At 34.2% G+C, this 15,240-nt stretch overlaps 1 protein-coding gene across 4 annotated transcripts in view; it reads right to left on the bottom strand.

The window, feature by feature from the left end:
- Positions 1-13,090, bottom strand: part of LOC129268565 (fibrillin-2-like) — a 115,666-nt gene extending 102,576 nt beyond the window's left edge. Inside the window, exons 1-15 of one of the 4 annotated variants that reach the window (XM_064104933.1) lie at positions 12,922-13,090; positions 12,399-12,572; positions 11,877-12,050; positions 10,576-10,698; positions 10,073-10,198; positions 9,627-9,752; positions 8,812-8,934; positions 7,855-7,986; positions 6,414-6,545; positions 5,856-5,987; positions 3,971-4,144; positions 3,448-3,621; positions 2,403-2,576; positions 595-717; positions 91-216 (exon numbers count right to left, since the gene is read on the bottom strand). In XM_064104933.1, the coding sequence (XP_063961003.1) occupies positions 91-216; positions 595-717; positions 2,403-2,576; positions 3,448-3,621; positions 3,971-4,144; positions 5,856-5,987; positions 6,414-6,545; positions 7,855-7,986; positions 8,812-8,934; positions 9,627-9,752; positions 10,073-10,198; positions 10,576-10,698; positions 11,877-12,050; positions 12,399-12,572; positions 12,922-12,988 (2,080 nt within the window). In that variant the 5' untranslated portion in view covers positions 12,989-13,090. Of the gene's footprint in view, positions 1-90; positions 217-594; positions 718-1,880; positions 2,050-2,402; positions 2,577-2,925; positions 3,095-3,447; positions 3,622-3,970; positions 4,145-5,855; positions 5,988-6,413; positions 6,546-7,854; positions 7,987-8,811; positions 8,935-9,626; positions 9,753-10,072; positions 10,199-10,575; positions 10,699-11,876; positions 12,051-12,398; positions 12,573-12,921 lie in introns of those variants that run through there. The other 3 variants (XM_064104934.1, XM_064104935.1, XM_064104936.1) reach the window with 3 other exon arrangements.
- Positions 13,091-15,240: the final 2,150 nt, after the last annotated feature.

Below are 15,240 nucleotides of genomic sequence, written 5' to 3'. Positions count from 1 at the left end.
ATGGAATTTCATTAAAATATGTCAAATATATGGCCCATTTTTGTTCGTTTCTAACGCACAAGTTCATTCATAATTGATAATGTTACATACCATTGCAGGTGATTCCATCTCCATCTAACACATAACCAGTCGTACATGAACAGTCATATGATCCAGGGTTATTGGTACAATTCTGGGTACAATTATTTGTATGGTCTGCACTACATTCATCAATGTCTGCCAACAAGAAATTAAAGAATGAAAAAAAAAAAATGTGTTATATGCTTGCAAATTACTTTGTGTAACTGATAAATCATCAGCTATAGCAATCGTTGGTACATTGTATCATGTTATAGACTTAATACACAGACCGTCTGGATCTTCTAGCCAATATCAAAACTAGTATATTTGTAAATAAAATGACACTGACGGACACTTGGTAGGTGTCATTATAATCTCATAATCAATTTTAAGTATAAATCCAATGCATATTCTATATAGCTCTGCAAATTCCCACGAGTTGATTCATATGCTTGATTAATTAGGATGCTCACAAAATAGATTGAAGAGATGAAAAGGAAAATAAGAAAGATGAAATAATGATGATGGTATTACCTAGACATGATGGAGGTGTACCATAATATCCAATAGCACATGAACATTCATAGCTACCAGGAATATTAGTACAGTCTGTATTGTTTCCACAGTTTGCTTCACCTGTTTGACATTCATCTATATCTGTATGAACAAATAATATATAAATAAATTAATTATCTTCAATACGGTAAAATATGCATTGGGGCACTTCCATAAAACAAGTGGAATGCCTCTGGCCGTCTCACCTGCATCACGCGATTCAATATAGCAGCAGTGCTGATTTTGAAAACTACTATAACTCGCACAAGATGTTCAGTGATACTTGGTTACTCGTATTTCCACGTTTTATGAATTAGACCAATACACTTTTAGAGATATGATGGCAATTCAACAAATACCCCCAACGTGGCCAAAGTTCTTTGACCTTACATGACCTTTGACCTTGATCATGTGACCTGAAACTCGCACAGGATGTTCAGTGATACTTGATTACTCTTATGTCCAAGTTTTATGAACTAGACCAACACACTTTCAAATGTATGGCTGTAATTCAACAAATACCCCAATTTGGCCAAAGTTCATTGACCCTAAATGACCTTTGACCTTGATCATGTGACCTGAAACTTGCACAGGATGTTCAGTAATACTTGATTACTATTATGTCCAAGTTTCATGAATCAGATCCATAAACTTTCAAAGTTATGATGGTAATTCAACAGATAACCCCAATTCGGCCAAAGTTCATTGACCCTAAATGACCTTTGACCTTGGTCATGTGTCGTGAAACTCATGCAGGATGTTCAGTGATACTTGATTAACCTTATGTATAAGTTTCATGAACTAGGTCCATATATTTTCTAATTTATGATGACATTTCAAAAACTTAACCTTAGGTTAAGATTTTGATGTTGATTCCCCCAACATGGTCTAAGTTCATTGACCCTAAATGACCTTTGACCTTGGTCATGTGACATGAAACTCAGGCAGGATGTTCAGTAATACTTGATTAACCTTATGGCCAAGTTTCATGAACTAGGTCCATATACTTTGTAAGTTATGCTGTCATTTCAAAAACTTAACCTCAGGTTAAGATTTGGTGTTGACGCCGCCGCCGCCGTCGGAAAAGCGGCGCCTATAGTCTCACTCTGCTATGCAGGTGAGACAAAAATATACTCAGTTCTTCATTTCACAACCCCATTAAGTGAAAATGGCACATTAAAAAAAGCCAGTTTGAAAATCTACATTTTCTGAATAAATCAATTCTTTTGATTTGGCAGATTTATCCAAGATTAATAGGAGCTTACCATAACAGACAGGAACAGGTGCAGAAAGGGTTCCGTTATCACACATGAGCTCTGTTAAAATACCCATACTGGAAGAGTAGCCACTGTTACAGGCTATCACGATACTTTCATCATGGTCCAAAGAATCAGCCGTTGTTTGATTTGAGAAAGGAATTGCATCTACGTCACAGTTTTCTATGAAAGGGAAAAATATATACCTCGGTTACAATATTACCAACAAAAATAACATACTTATTATTTAATCAGTTAGAGCCCCCCAAAAAAGTTGCCCTTGGAATATTTGTAAAGAAAAAAATTCAAACATACTAGAAATATTTATGACAGTAAAATGCCTAAAAATAGCAAGCATCTTTTAGAAATTAATCCTTAAAATGAGTAAAGTAAAAAAATACTCAGTTCTTCATTTCACAACCCCATTAAGTCAAAATGGCACATAAAAAATGCCAGTTTGACAATTTAAATATTCTGAATAAATCAATTCTTTTAATTTGGCAGATTTATCCAAGATTAATAGGATCTTACCATAACAGACAGGAACAGGTGCAGAAAGGGTTCCGTTATCACACATGAGCTCTGTTACAATCCCCATACCGGAAGAGTAGCCACTGTTACAGGCTATAACGATACTTTCATCATGGTCCAAAGAATCAGCCGTTGTTTGATTTGAGAAAGGAATTGCCTCTACGTCACAGTTTTCTATAAGAGGGAAAAAAGGATACCTCGGTAACAATATAACCCACAAAAATAACATACTTATTATTTAATCACTAAGAGCACCCCAATAAAGTTGCCTTTGGAATATTTGTAAAGAAAAAAATCCTGACATACCAGAAATATTTATGACAGTAAAATGCCTAAAAAGAGCAAGCATCTTTTAGAAATTAATCCTTACAATGAGTAAAGTAAAAAAATACTCAGTTCTTCATTTCACAACCACATCAAGTCAAAATGGCACATTAAAAAAAGCCAGTTTGAAAATCTAAATTTTCTGAATAAATCAATTCTTTTAATTTGGCAGATTTATCCAAGATTAATAGGAGCTTACCATAACAGACAGGAACAGGTGCAGAAAGGGTTCCGTTATCACACATGAGCTCTGTTAGAATACCCATACCGGAAGAGTAGCCACTGTTACAGGCTATAACGATACTTTCATCATGGTCCAAAGAATCAGCCGTTGTTTGATTTGAGAAAGGAATTGCATCTACGTCACAGTTTTCTATGAAAGGGAAAAATATATACCTCGGTTACAATATTACCAACAAAAATAACATACTTATTATTTAATCAGTTAGAGCCCCCAAAAAAAGTTGCCCTTGGAATATTTGTAAAGAAAAAAATTCAAACATACTAGAAATATTTATGACAGTAAAATGCCTAAAAATAGCAAGCATCTTTTAGAAATTAATCCTTAAAATGAGTAAAGTAAAAAAATACTCAGTTCTTCATTTCACAACCCCATTAAGTCCAAATGGCACATTAAAAAAGCCAGTTTGACAATTTAAATATTCTGAATAAATCAATTCTTTTAATTTGGCAGATTTATCCAAGATTAATAGGATCTTACCATAACAGACAGGAACAGGTGCAGAAAGGGTTCCGTTATCACACATGAGCTCTGTTACAATCCCCATACCGGAAGAGTAGCCACTGTTACAGGCTATAACGATACTTTCATCATGGTCCAAAGAATCAGCCGTTGTTTGATTTGAGAAAGGAATTGCCTCTACGTCACAGTTTTCTATAAGAGGGAAAAAAGGATACCTCGGTAACAATATAACCCACAAAAATAACATACTTATTATTTAATCACTTAGAGCACCCCAATAAAGTTGCCTTTGGAATATTTGTAAAGAAAAAAATCCTGACATACCAGAAATATTTATGACAGTAAAATGCCTAAAAAGAGCAAGCATATTTTAGAAATTAATCCTTACAATGAGTAAAGTAAAAAAATACTCAGTTCTTCATTTCACAACCACATCAAGTCAAAATGGCACATTAAAAAAAGCCAGTTTGAAAATCTAAATTTTCTGAATAAATCAATTCTTTTAATTTGGCAGATTTATCCAAGATTAATAGGAGCTTACCATAACAGACAGGAACAGGTGCAGAAAGGGTCCCGTTATCACACATGAGCTCTGTTAGAATACCCATACCGGAAGAGTAGCCACTGTTACAGGCTATAACGATACTTTCATCATGGTCCAAAGAATCAGCCGTTGTTTGATTTGAGAAAGGAATTGCATCTACGTCACAGTTTTCTATGAGAGGGAAAAAAATATACCTCGGTAACAATATTACCAACAAAAATAACATACTTATTATTTAATCACTTAGAGCACCCCAAAAAAGTTGCCTTTGGAATATTTGTAAAGAAAGAAATCCTGACATACCAGAAATATTTATGACAGTAAAATGCCTAAAAAGAGCAAGCATCTTTTAGAAATTAATCCTTACAATGATTAAAGTAAACAAGTGGAATGCCTCTGGCAGTCTCACCTGCATCACGCGATTCAATATAGCAGCTGTGCTGACTTTGAAAACTACGATACTTGGTTACTCTTATGTCCACGTTTTATGAACTAGACCAATACACTCACAGAGATACATGTACATGTATGATGGTAATTCAACAAATACCCCCATTATGGCAAAAGTTCATTGACCTTTGACCTTGGTCATGTGACCTGAAATGTGCAAAGGATGTTCAGTGATACTTGATTACTCTTATGTCTAAGTTTTATGAACTAGACCAATATACTTTCAAAGTTATGATGGTAATGCAACAAATACCCCCACTTTGGCCAAAGTTCATTGACCCTAAATGACCTTTGACCTTAATCATGTGACCTGAAACTTGTACAGGATGTTTAGTGATACTTGATTACTATTATGTCCAAGTTTCATGAATCAGATCCATAAACTTTCAAAGTTATGATGGTAATTCAACAGATACCCCCAATTCGGCCAAAGTTCATTGACCCTAAATGACCTTTAACTTTGGTCATGTGACGTGAAACTCACGCAGGATGTTCAGTGATACTTGATTAACCTTATGTCCAAGTTTCATGAACTAGGTCCATATATTTTCTAAGTTATGATGACATTTCAAAAACTTAACCTTAGGTTTAGATTTTGATGTTGATTCCCCCAACATGGTCTAAGTTCATTGACCCTAAATGACCTTTGACCTTGGTCATGTGACATGAAACTCAGGCAGGATGTTCAGTAATACTTGATTAACCTTATGGCCAAGTTTCATGAACTAGGTCCATATACTTTCTAAGTTATGCTGTCATTTCAAAAACTTAACCTCAGGTTAAGATTTGGTGTTGACGCCGCCGCCGCCGTCGGAAAAGCGGCGCCTATAGTCTCACTCTGCTATGCAGGTGAGACAATAAAAATCAAACAAACTTTAAAAAGCCATTGATATGCAGGCAGAAAAGAGCAAATTCACATGACAGTTCTTTTACTTTTAGAGAATGTTAGTATTTACAGAGAATTAGCAAGTAAAAAGACTTTAAATAAATAATTGACATGCTGGTTCTTCCCGCATACATTTTGTAAATAGTTTTTGTGGCTCAACTTACCCCTACAAGGTGGCACAACTTACCCCACAGATGGGGCAAGTTGTGCCACTTGACATCGTTTTTTTCAAAGGTCACAACGACTTTCAGTGTGGGGGTACAAAATTGTATATAGGTAAAAAAGATTTCCCAAGAATCAAATTTAAAGGCAAGGTACTTATTTCTACAAAATTATTAGTCATATCAATTATATCATGCAAAATGCAAAAAGTGTCACAACTTACCCCGCCTTCCCCTACACATGGGTACTAGTCCCAGTGATAATTCGAGAATTAACCGAATTGGAACAAATAAAGTAAATCAAATGGGTTAGTCTGGTGATGTTATATTGGGAAAGAGACCAACTGATTCTGCCCAATAGATCAGTAACCCTTTATACATGTACCTGTACATGTTCGTTGATCTGAGCCAAGACTATACCCATCTAAACATGAACAGCTGAAGTTTCCTGGTGTATTAGTACACACACCGCCAGAGTCATCACAGTTATCTGTCATTTTCAGACACTCATCGATATCTGCAGGACAATAAGGGAATAGAAATAATTCACTGTAGGCAAAACATCTAATATGATTAAACCTTTACACACATAGATGTAAATCCCACAAGTCATGTGTTAATAAAAAGAACTGATTAATTGAAACAAGAATTGCCTGCATTGGTATTTTATCATACACATATACTATGTACGGTGACCAAATGGAGACATTGGCATATTTAAAGTAAAGGCAACATAAGTTTACTCATTCGCTCAATGTGAAATAATCTAAATTTACCCCCCCCAAAAAAAAGCGAATGCTGATTTCCATTTGTGAAGTAAATATACGAGAATGATAAATGACAGATACAATCATCTTCTTATCTGAAAGCTCCAAACATTGCTAGTGTAAAACATGATTGAGCACTATTTACTTTCTACAACCATGTAAAGCAATTAATCTACCTATGCATGTTCTTTGATCTGCTTCAAGCATATAGCCGTCTATACAGGAACAGTTGTAGCTACCCGGTGTGTTGGTACAAGCACCAAGAGAACTGTCACAGTTGTCTGTCATGTTTGTACACTCATCCGTATCTGAGGAATGAATATGAGAATATATATACACGTATATACATGTATAGCCATTAAGGACGTTCCACAGTTAAAGTGAAATCCATGTCATTTTCACCAAACTTTGCACATAGATAATTAAGAACCTTAATATTCGAAATATGAAAAAATTAACATAGGTCCATGTGCTTGATTTTTTGCTATAGAGCTTCAAAGTTCACCTAAATGAATGTTCTTTAGAATTGCGCATTCAAAAGAATTTGGCATTTTTAGACCGCCCAAGTTTACTACAATGAGTTTAAACCTGTATTACTCAGTCAAAATACATGAAAAAGTCATCAAATTTCGCGAGAGAGTTAGTAATTGTATCGTTAGAATATAGAATCTATTTAAAGTGCTATTTGTTTGCAATTTTAAGTTTAACAGCACTGTCAGTTCTTTAAAATGGCGTAAAAGATAACAAAATCCCAATCTAAAAAATGTAAAATTTCAGCCACAAACTACAAACGTACAAGAAATGCTGCACTTTATTTAAAATCCATGTCATTTTCACCAAAATTTGCAGAGTTGTAGAGGAGGGTATACCTAAGAGGTACAAACATTAAAAAATAGGGGTTCATGTGCTTGTTTTTAAACTATCAGCATTTTTATTAGAGCAAATGTGCTTTTTAAAACACCAAAAATGCGCCGAATCCCTTGTATCTATGTGAAGAAAAAATCAAAACCACTCTACCATTTATTCAAACTCGGGGTAATATTCGTGATTCTTGGCAGCACTGCAGAGTAAAGTATTTTGAAATTGTAGAGAATTTTTTTTTTAATGGTCCATGGAATAATTCAATTTTTTAGCTTCATGAAATAAGGTATCGGATCTGCAGTTAAAGTGCAGAAGATGAGAAAAATCAGCTCATACCCGCAGCTAATTAATCACCTGTTCATCCATTGTGACGTCAGCGCGCAGAGTGTAAACTATGCGCAGATCATAATGCGCACAAACATAACTGTGGAACGTCCTTAAGTGACCATAATATGCTTTTCCATCATGTGAACAAATTCCTGCTCCACCCCCGCAATAATAACAACTGATTGAGAACATGCAACTCATGCAAGAGAAAGGGGTCAGAGATAATTTAATAAAAAGTTTAAATAGGAATGACTAAAAAAATCAAAAGAAAGAAAAATGGAAAAAGATTGAGAGAAGAGAAACCAAGAGAAAGAAAATGAGAGGGGGGTAGGGATTGTGAAAGAGAGAGAGAGTGAGATTAAAAGAGAGTACACAAGAGATTAATAAAAATGAGCAATGGAGAAACCTTCAAAATCAACTTTCTATTACCTTGGCAATGGGTGACATTGAAGTTATCAAACCCTCTGGGACAGGTACAGCTAATGAGAGAAGAAGCATTGATACACATACCACCTCCAGTACATGGATCTACAGCAGGATCGCAATCCATTCCAGGGGCAACTAGAGCAAAAATTACAATAATTTGCAAAAGTGAGGTAAATGTCTTCACTCTTACAAATCTTCCATATAGCACACATTAATGATGAAGTTTCAAAAGAAAATAATATTCAATCAATATCAACCCAATTGCAGTTTAGCTATCTTCTCATTCTTAAGAATGCCAATTGGATTGAATTTGAGAAAAAGTAGCAAAATACATTTTTTTCAAAAGCAGGGTTCATTTTCTGTCACTGAAAATAAAGAATGAGACCCTAATCTTGTTGAAAAATGTCCTACATAATTATGTTGGAATGCTATCTTTAGTTTTAATTGGAAAACAAAACAAAATCTTATCTATGGTAACATTGGAGCTGGAATATAATTTGTCTAAAATGTAACCATTATTGGCTCTTAATGTAAGATCAGCTTTCTACATACAGTAAGTTGGGATTTTGTTCAAATGATACCGGTACTCAAAAGGATTCTATAAATGTGACATCTCCATTTCTTATTTGGATGAATTCAATTCCAAAAAGACTTGGGATATAGAATCTGAAGAGGTTAAGAGGTTGCTTCTAATACGAAACACCCTTGAACAGGTCACATTTATATGTACATGTTAGGACATTAAAAATAAACTTTACATAACACACACAATACTAAAATTAAAATACAAAATTTTACATGAATTTTACAAATTTACACATATGATATCAAACTGGATTTCAATTTCTAAAACACTAAAATTTCCCCAAATGAAATGCATTAAAACTCTTCCATTGCCCCGATTCCTACACATTTCTTGTCAAGGCAACATGATCATTAATAGGATTGAAGTATACATACCATTGCAGGTAAATCCATCACTGTCTAGATCAAAACCAGAATTACAGCTGCAACTGTACGATCCATCTTCATTGATACAATTCTGAGAACACTGATCAGTCTGATCTGTACACTCATTAATGTCTGATCAAAACAAGAATATAAGGTTGGAGTATCAAAAAAAAAATGTTTACATAATTTAAAAAAAAAATCATCATTGAAGTCATTTTAAGACCAAAAATACTACATGTATATAGGTAATTAACTTTATTAATGTGAAATACTTCATATCACAAAATTATGCAACAAAGAATAAATTGGTGTTTTAGCCCTTGGGAACATTGGAATTATTCCAAGATTTAACATTCCAGGGGGCCGTTTCATAAAGCTGTTCGTAAGTTAAGAGCAACTTTAAGAACGACTGGTGAACCTTTCTTACACGCTTAACCATCGCCAATGAATATACCATTTACCACAAGAAAAGATCACCAGTCGTTCTTAAAGTCGCTCTTAACTTACGAACAGCTTTATGAAACACCCACCTATTATGATTTCTGATTGCTCTTAATGAAGGATCGATAGATGCCACATCTACATGTATGTATAGGAATCAAACAATCATTTCATACTTTATGCATGTCATGCTTTATATATGTGTTATTCATTGTTATGTATGATTGAAAATTTGTTTATAGTACAACCCCCCTAATTTTTTTCCAGATTACACTAACTGTATATGGAAGTGGAAAACCTTTCAGTTAATCTTAAGTAGAAATATATATCCACTCTAAACACAAATCTGACACAATATGATTATGATGAATCTAAAAACTAACCTTGACACAATGATCCTGGAGGTGAACCTGAGTACCCATCATCACAAGTACATATGTAGCTACCTACTGTGTTATTACACGTTGAATTAGCTCCACAATCATTAGCTGTTTCACATTCATTAATGTCTGTAAGAGATTAGAAATACATTCAATTAGCATAGGAATGGAATTCCTTCCTTGTTGAAAACACTTAGGATATTGTAATGTTGTAATGTGTACAGTGTATGCATTAAAAAAAATGGTTTCATGAAGGTTTCTTATTCAAGAATTGCATTTATGAAAGTTTGAAATTAGAATTTCTCAATTATTCGCCCAAATTCAATCAATTTTGCTCTGACTCTCTTAATACTAAAAATATGGAATTTCATTAAAATATGTCAAATATATGGCCCATTTTTGTTCGTTTCTAACGCACAAGTTCATTCATAATTGATAATGTTACATACCATTGCAGGTGATTCCATCTCCATCTAACACATAACCAGTCGTACATGAACAGTCATATGATCCAGGGTTATTGGTACAATTCTGGGTACAATTATTTGTATGGTCTGCACTACATTCATCAATGTCTGCCAACAAGAAATTAAAGAATGAAAAAAAAAAATGTGTTATATGCTTGCAAATTACTTTGTGTAACTGATAAATCATCAGCTATAGCAATCGTTGGTACATTGTATCATGTTATAGACTTAATACACAGACCGTCTGGATCTTCTAGCCAATATCAAAACTAGTATATTTGTAAATAAAATGACACTGACGGACACTTGGTAGGTGTCATTATAATCTCATAATCAATTTTAAGTATAAATCCAATGCATATTCTATATAGCTCTGCAAATTCCCATGAGTTGATTCATATGCTTGATTAATTAGGATGCTCACAAAATAGATTGAAGAGATGAAAAGGAAAATAAGAAAGATGAACTAATGATGATGGTATTACCTAGACATGATGGAGGTGTACCATAATATCCAATAGCACATGAACATTCATAGCTACCAGGAATATTAGTACAGTCTGTATTGTTTCCACAGTTTGCTTCACCTGTTTGACATTCATCTATATCTGTATGAACAAATAATATATAAATAAATTAATTATCTTCAATACGGTAAAATATGCATTGGGGCACTTCCATAAAACAAGTGGAATGCCTCTGGCCGTCTCACCTGCATCACGCGATTCAATATAGCAGCAGTGCTGATTTTGAAAACTACTATAACTCGCACAAGATGTTCAGTGATACTTGGTTACTCGTATTTCCACGTTTTATGAATTAGACCAATACACTTATAGAGATATGATGGCAATTCAACAAATACCCCCAACGTGGCCAAAGTTCTTTGACCTTACATGACCTTTGACCTTGATCATGTGACCTGAAACTCGCACAGGATGTTCAGTGATACTTGATTACTCTTATGTCCAAGTTTTATGAACTAGACCAACACACTTTCAAATTTATGGCTGTAATTCAACAAATACCCCAATTTGGCCAAAGTTCATTGACCCTAAATGACCTTTGACCTTGATCATGTGACCTGAAACTTGCACAGGATGTTCAGTAATACTTGATTACTATTATGTCCAAGTTTCATGAATCAGATCCATAAACATTCAAAGTTATGATGGTAATTCAACAGATACCCCCAATTCGGCCAAAGTTCATTGACCCTAAATGACCTTTGACCTTGGTCATGTGTCGTGAAACTCATGCAGGATGTTCAGTGATACTTGATTAACCTTATGTATAAGTTTCATGAACTAGGTCAATATATTTTCTAATTTATGATGACATTTCAAAAACTTAACCTTAGGTTAAGATTTTGATGTTGATTCCCCCAACATGGTCTAAGTTCATTGACCCTAAATGACCTTTGACCTTGGTCATGTGACATGAAACTCAGGCAGGATGTTCAGTAATACTTGATTAACCTTATGGCCAAGTTTCATGAACTAGGTCCATATACTTTCTAAGTTATGCTGTCATTTCAAAAACTTAACCTCAGGTTAAGATTTGGTGTTGACGCCGCCGCCGCCGTCACCGCCGCCGCCGTCGGAAAAGCGGCCCCTATAGTCTCACTCTGCTATGCAGGTGAGACAAAAATATACTCAGTTCTTCATTTCACAACCCCATTAAGTCAAAATGGCACATTAAAAAAAGCCAGTTTGAAAATCTACATTTTCTGAATAAATCAATTCTTTTGATTTGGCAGATTTATCCAAGATTAATAGGAGCTTACCATAACAGACAGGAACAGGTGCAGAAAGGGTTCCGTTATCACACATGAGCTCTGTTAGAATACCCATACTGGAAGAGTAGCCACTGTTACAGGCTATAACGATACTTTCATCATGGTCCAAAGAATCAGCCGTTGTTTGATTTGAGAAAGGAATTGCATCTACGTCACAGTTTTCTATGAAAGGGAAAAATATATACCTCGGTTACAATATTACCAACAAAAATAACATACTTATTATTTAATCAGTTAGAGCCCCCCAAAAAAGTTGCCCTTGGAATATTTGTAAAGAAAAAAATTCAAACATACTAGAAATATTTATGACAGTAAAATGCCTAAAAATAGCAAGCATCTTTTAGATATTAATCCTTAAAATGAGTAAAGTAAAAAAATACTCAGTTCTTCATTTCACAACCCCATTAAGTCAAAATGGCACATAAAAAAAGCCAGTTTGACAATTTAAATATTCTGAATAAATCAATTCTTTTAATTTGGCAGATTTATCCAAGATTAATAGGATCTTACCATAACAGACAGGAACAGGTGCAGAAAGGGTTCCGTTATCACACATGAGCTCTGTTACAATCCCCATACCGGAAGAGTAGCCACTGTTACAGGCTATAACGATACTTTCATCATGGTCCAAAGAATCAGCCGTTGTTTGATTTGAGAAAGGAATTGCCTCTACGTCACAGTTTTCTATAAGAGGGAAAAAAGGATACCTCGGTAACAATATAACCCACAAAAATAACATACTTATTATTTAATCACTTAGAGCACCCCAATAAAGTTGCCTTTGGAATATTTGTAAAGAAAAAAATCCTGACATACCAGAAATATTTATGACAGTAAAATGCCTAAAAAGAGCAAGCATCTTTTAGAAATTAATCCTTACAATGAGTAAAGTAAAAAAATACTCAGTTCTTCATTTCACAACCACATCAAGTCAAAATGGCACATTAAAAAAAGCCAGTTTGAAAATCTAAATTTTCTGAATAAATCAATTCTTTTAATTTGGCAGATTTATCCAAGATTAATAGGAGCTTACCATAACAGACAGGAACAGGTGCAGAAAGGGTTCCGTTATCACACATGAGCTCTGTTAGAATACCCATACCGGAAGAGTAGCCACTGTTACAGGCTATAACGATACTTTCATCATGGTCCAAAGAATCAGCCGTTGTTTGATTTGAGAAAGGAATTGCATCTACGTCACAGTTTTCTATGAAAGGGAAAAATATATACCTCGGTTACAATATTACCAACAAAAATAACATACTTATTATTTAATCAGTTAGAGCCCCCCAAAAAAGTTGCCCTTGGAATATTTGTAAAGAAAAAAATTCAAACATACTAGAAATATTTATGACAGTAAAATGCCTAAAAATAGCAAGCATCTTTTAGAAATTAATCCTTAAAATGAGTAAAGTAAAAAAATACTCAGTTCTTCATTTCACATCCCCATTAAGTCAAAATGGCACATTAAAAAAGCCAGTTTGACAATTTAAATATTCTGAATAAATCAATTCTTTTAATTTGGCAGATTTATCCAAGATTAATAGGATCTTACCATAACAGACAGGAACAGGTGCAGAAAGGGTTCCGTTATTACACATGAGCTCTGTTACAATCCCCATACCGGAAGAGTAGCCACTGTTACAGGCTATAACGATACTTTCATCATGGTCCAAAGAATCAGCCGTTGTTTGATTTGAGAAAGGAATTGCCTCTACGTCACAGTTTTCTATAAGAGGGAAAAAAGGATACCTCGGTAACAATATAACCCACAAAAATAACATACTTATTATTTAATCACTTAGAGCACCCCAATAAAGTTGCCTTTGGAATATTTGTAAAGAAAAAAATCCTGACATACCAGAAATATTTATGACAGTAAAATGCCTAAAAAGAGCAAGCATCTTTTAGAAATTAATCCTTACAATGAGTAAAGTAAAAAAATACTCAGTTCTTCATTTCACAACCACATCAAGTCAAAATGGCACATTAAAAAAAGCCAGTTTGAAAATCTACACTTTCTGAATAAATCAATTCTTTTGATTTGGCAGATTTATCCAAGATTAATAGGTTCTTACCATAACAGACAGGAACAGGTGCAGAAAGGGTTCCGTTATCACACATGAGCTCTGTTAGAATACCCATACTGGAAGAGTAGCCACTGTTACAGGCTATCACGATACTTTCATCATGGTCCAAAGAATCAGCCGTTGTTTGATTTGAGAAAGGAATTGCATCTACGTCACAGTTTTCTATGAGAGGGTAAAAAGGATACCTTGGTAACAATATTACCAACAAAAATAACATACTTATTATTTAATCAATTAAAGCACCCCAATAAAGTTGCCTTTTGAATATTTGTAAAGAAAAAAATTGTGACATACTACAAATATTTATGACAGTAAAATGCCTTAAAAGAGCAAGCATCTTTTAGAAATTAATCCTTACAATGAGTAAAGTAAAAAAATACTCAGTTCTTCATTTCACAACCCCATTAAGTCCAAATGGCACATTAAAAAAAAGCCAGTTTGAAAATCTACATTTTCTGAATAAATCAATTCTTTTGATTTGGCAGATTTATCCAAGATTAATAGGATCTTACCATAACAGACAGGAACAGGTGCAGAAAGGGTTCCGTTATCACACATGAGCTCTGTTAGAATACCCATACTGGAAGAGTAGCCACTGTTACACGCTATAACGATACTTTCATCATGGTCCAAAGAATCAGCCGTTGTTTGATTTGAGAAAGGAATTGCATCTACGTCACAGTTTTCTATGAGAGGGAAAAAAAATATACCTCGGTAACAATATTACCCACAAAAATAACATACTTATTATTTAATCAATTAGAGCACCCCAATAAAGTTGCCTTTTGAATATTTGTAAAGAAAAAAATTGTGACATACTACAAATATTTATGACAGTAAAATGCCTTAAAAGAGCAAGCATCTTTTAGAAATTAATCCTTACAATGGGTAAAGTAAAAAAATACTCAGTTCTTAATTTCACAACCACATCAAGTCAAAATGGCACATTAAAAAAAGCCAGTTTGAAAATCTAAATTTTCTGAATAAATCAATTCTTTTAATTTGGCAGATTTATCCAAGATTAATAGGAGCTTACCATAACAGACAGGAACAGGTGCAGAAAGGGTTCCGTTATCACACATGAGCTCTGTTAGAATACCCATACCGGAAGAGTAGCCACTGTTACAGGCTATAACGATACTTTCATCATGGTCCAAAGAATCAGCCGTTGTTTGATTTGAGAAAGGAATTGCATCTACGTCACAGTTTTCTATGAAAGGGAAAAATATATACCTCGGTTACAATATTACCAACAAAAATAA

Source organism: Lytechinus pictus, chromosome 9 (assembly GCF_037042905.1).
Source record: "Lytechinus pictus isolate F3 Inbred chromosome 9, Lp3.0, whole genome shotgun sequence".
Taxonomy (NCBI): domain Eukaryota; kingdom Metazoa; phylum Echinodermata; class Echinoidea; order Temnopleuroida; family Toxopneustidae; genus Lytechinus; species Lytechinus pictus.
This window is presented reverse-complemented; position numbering and strand designations above follow the sequence as displayed.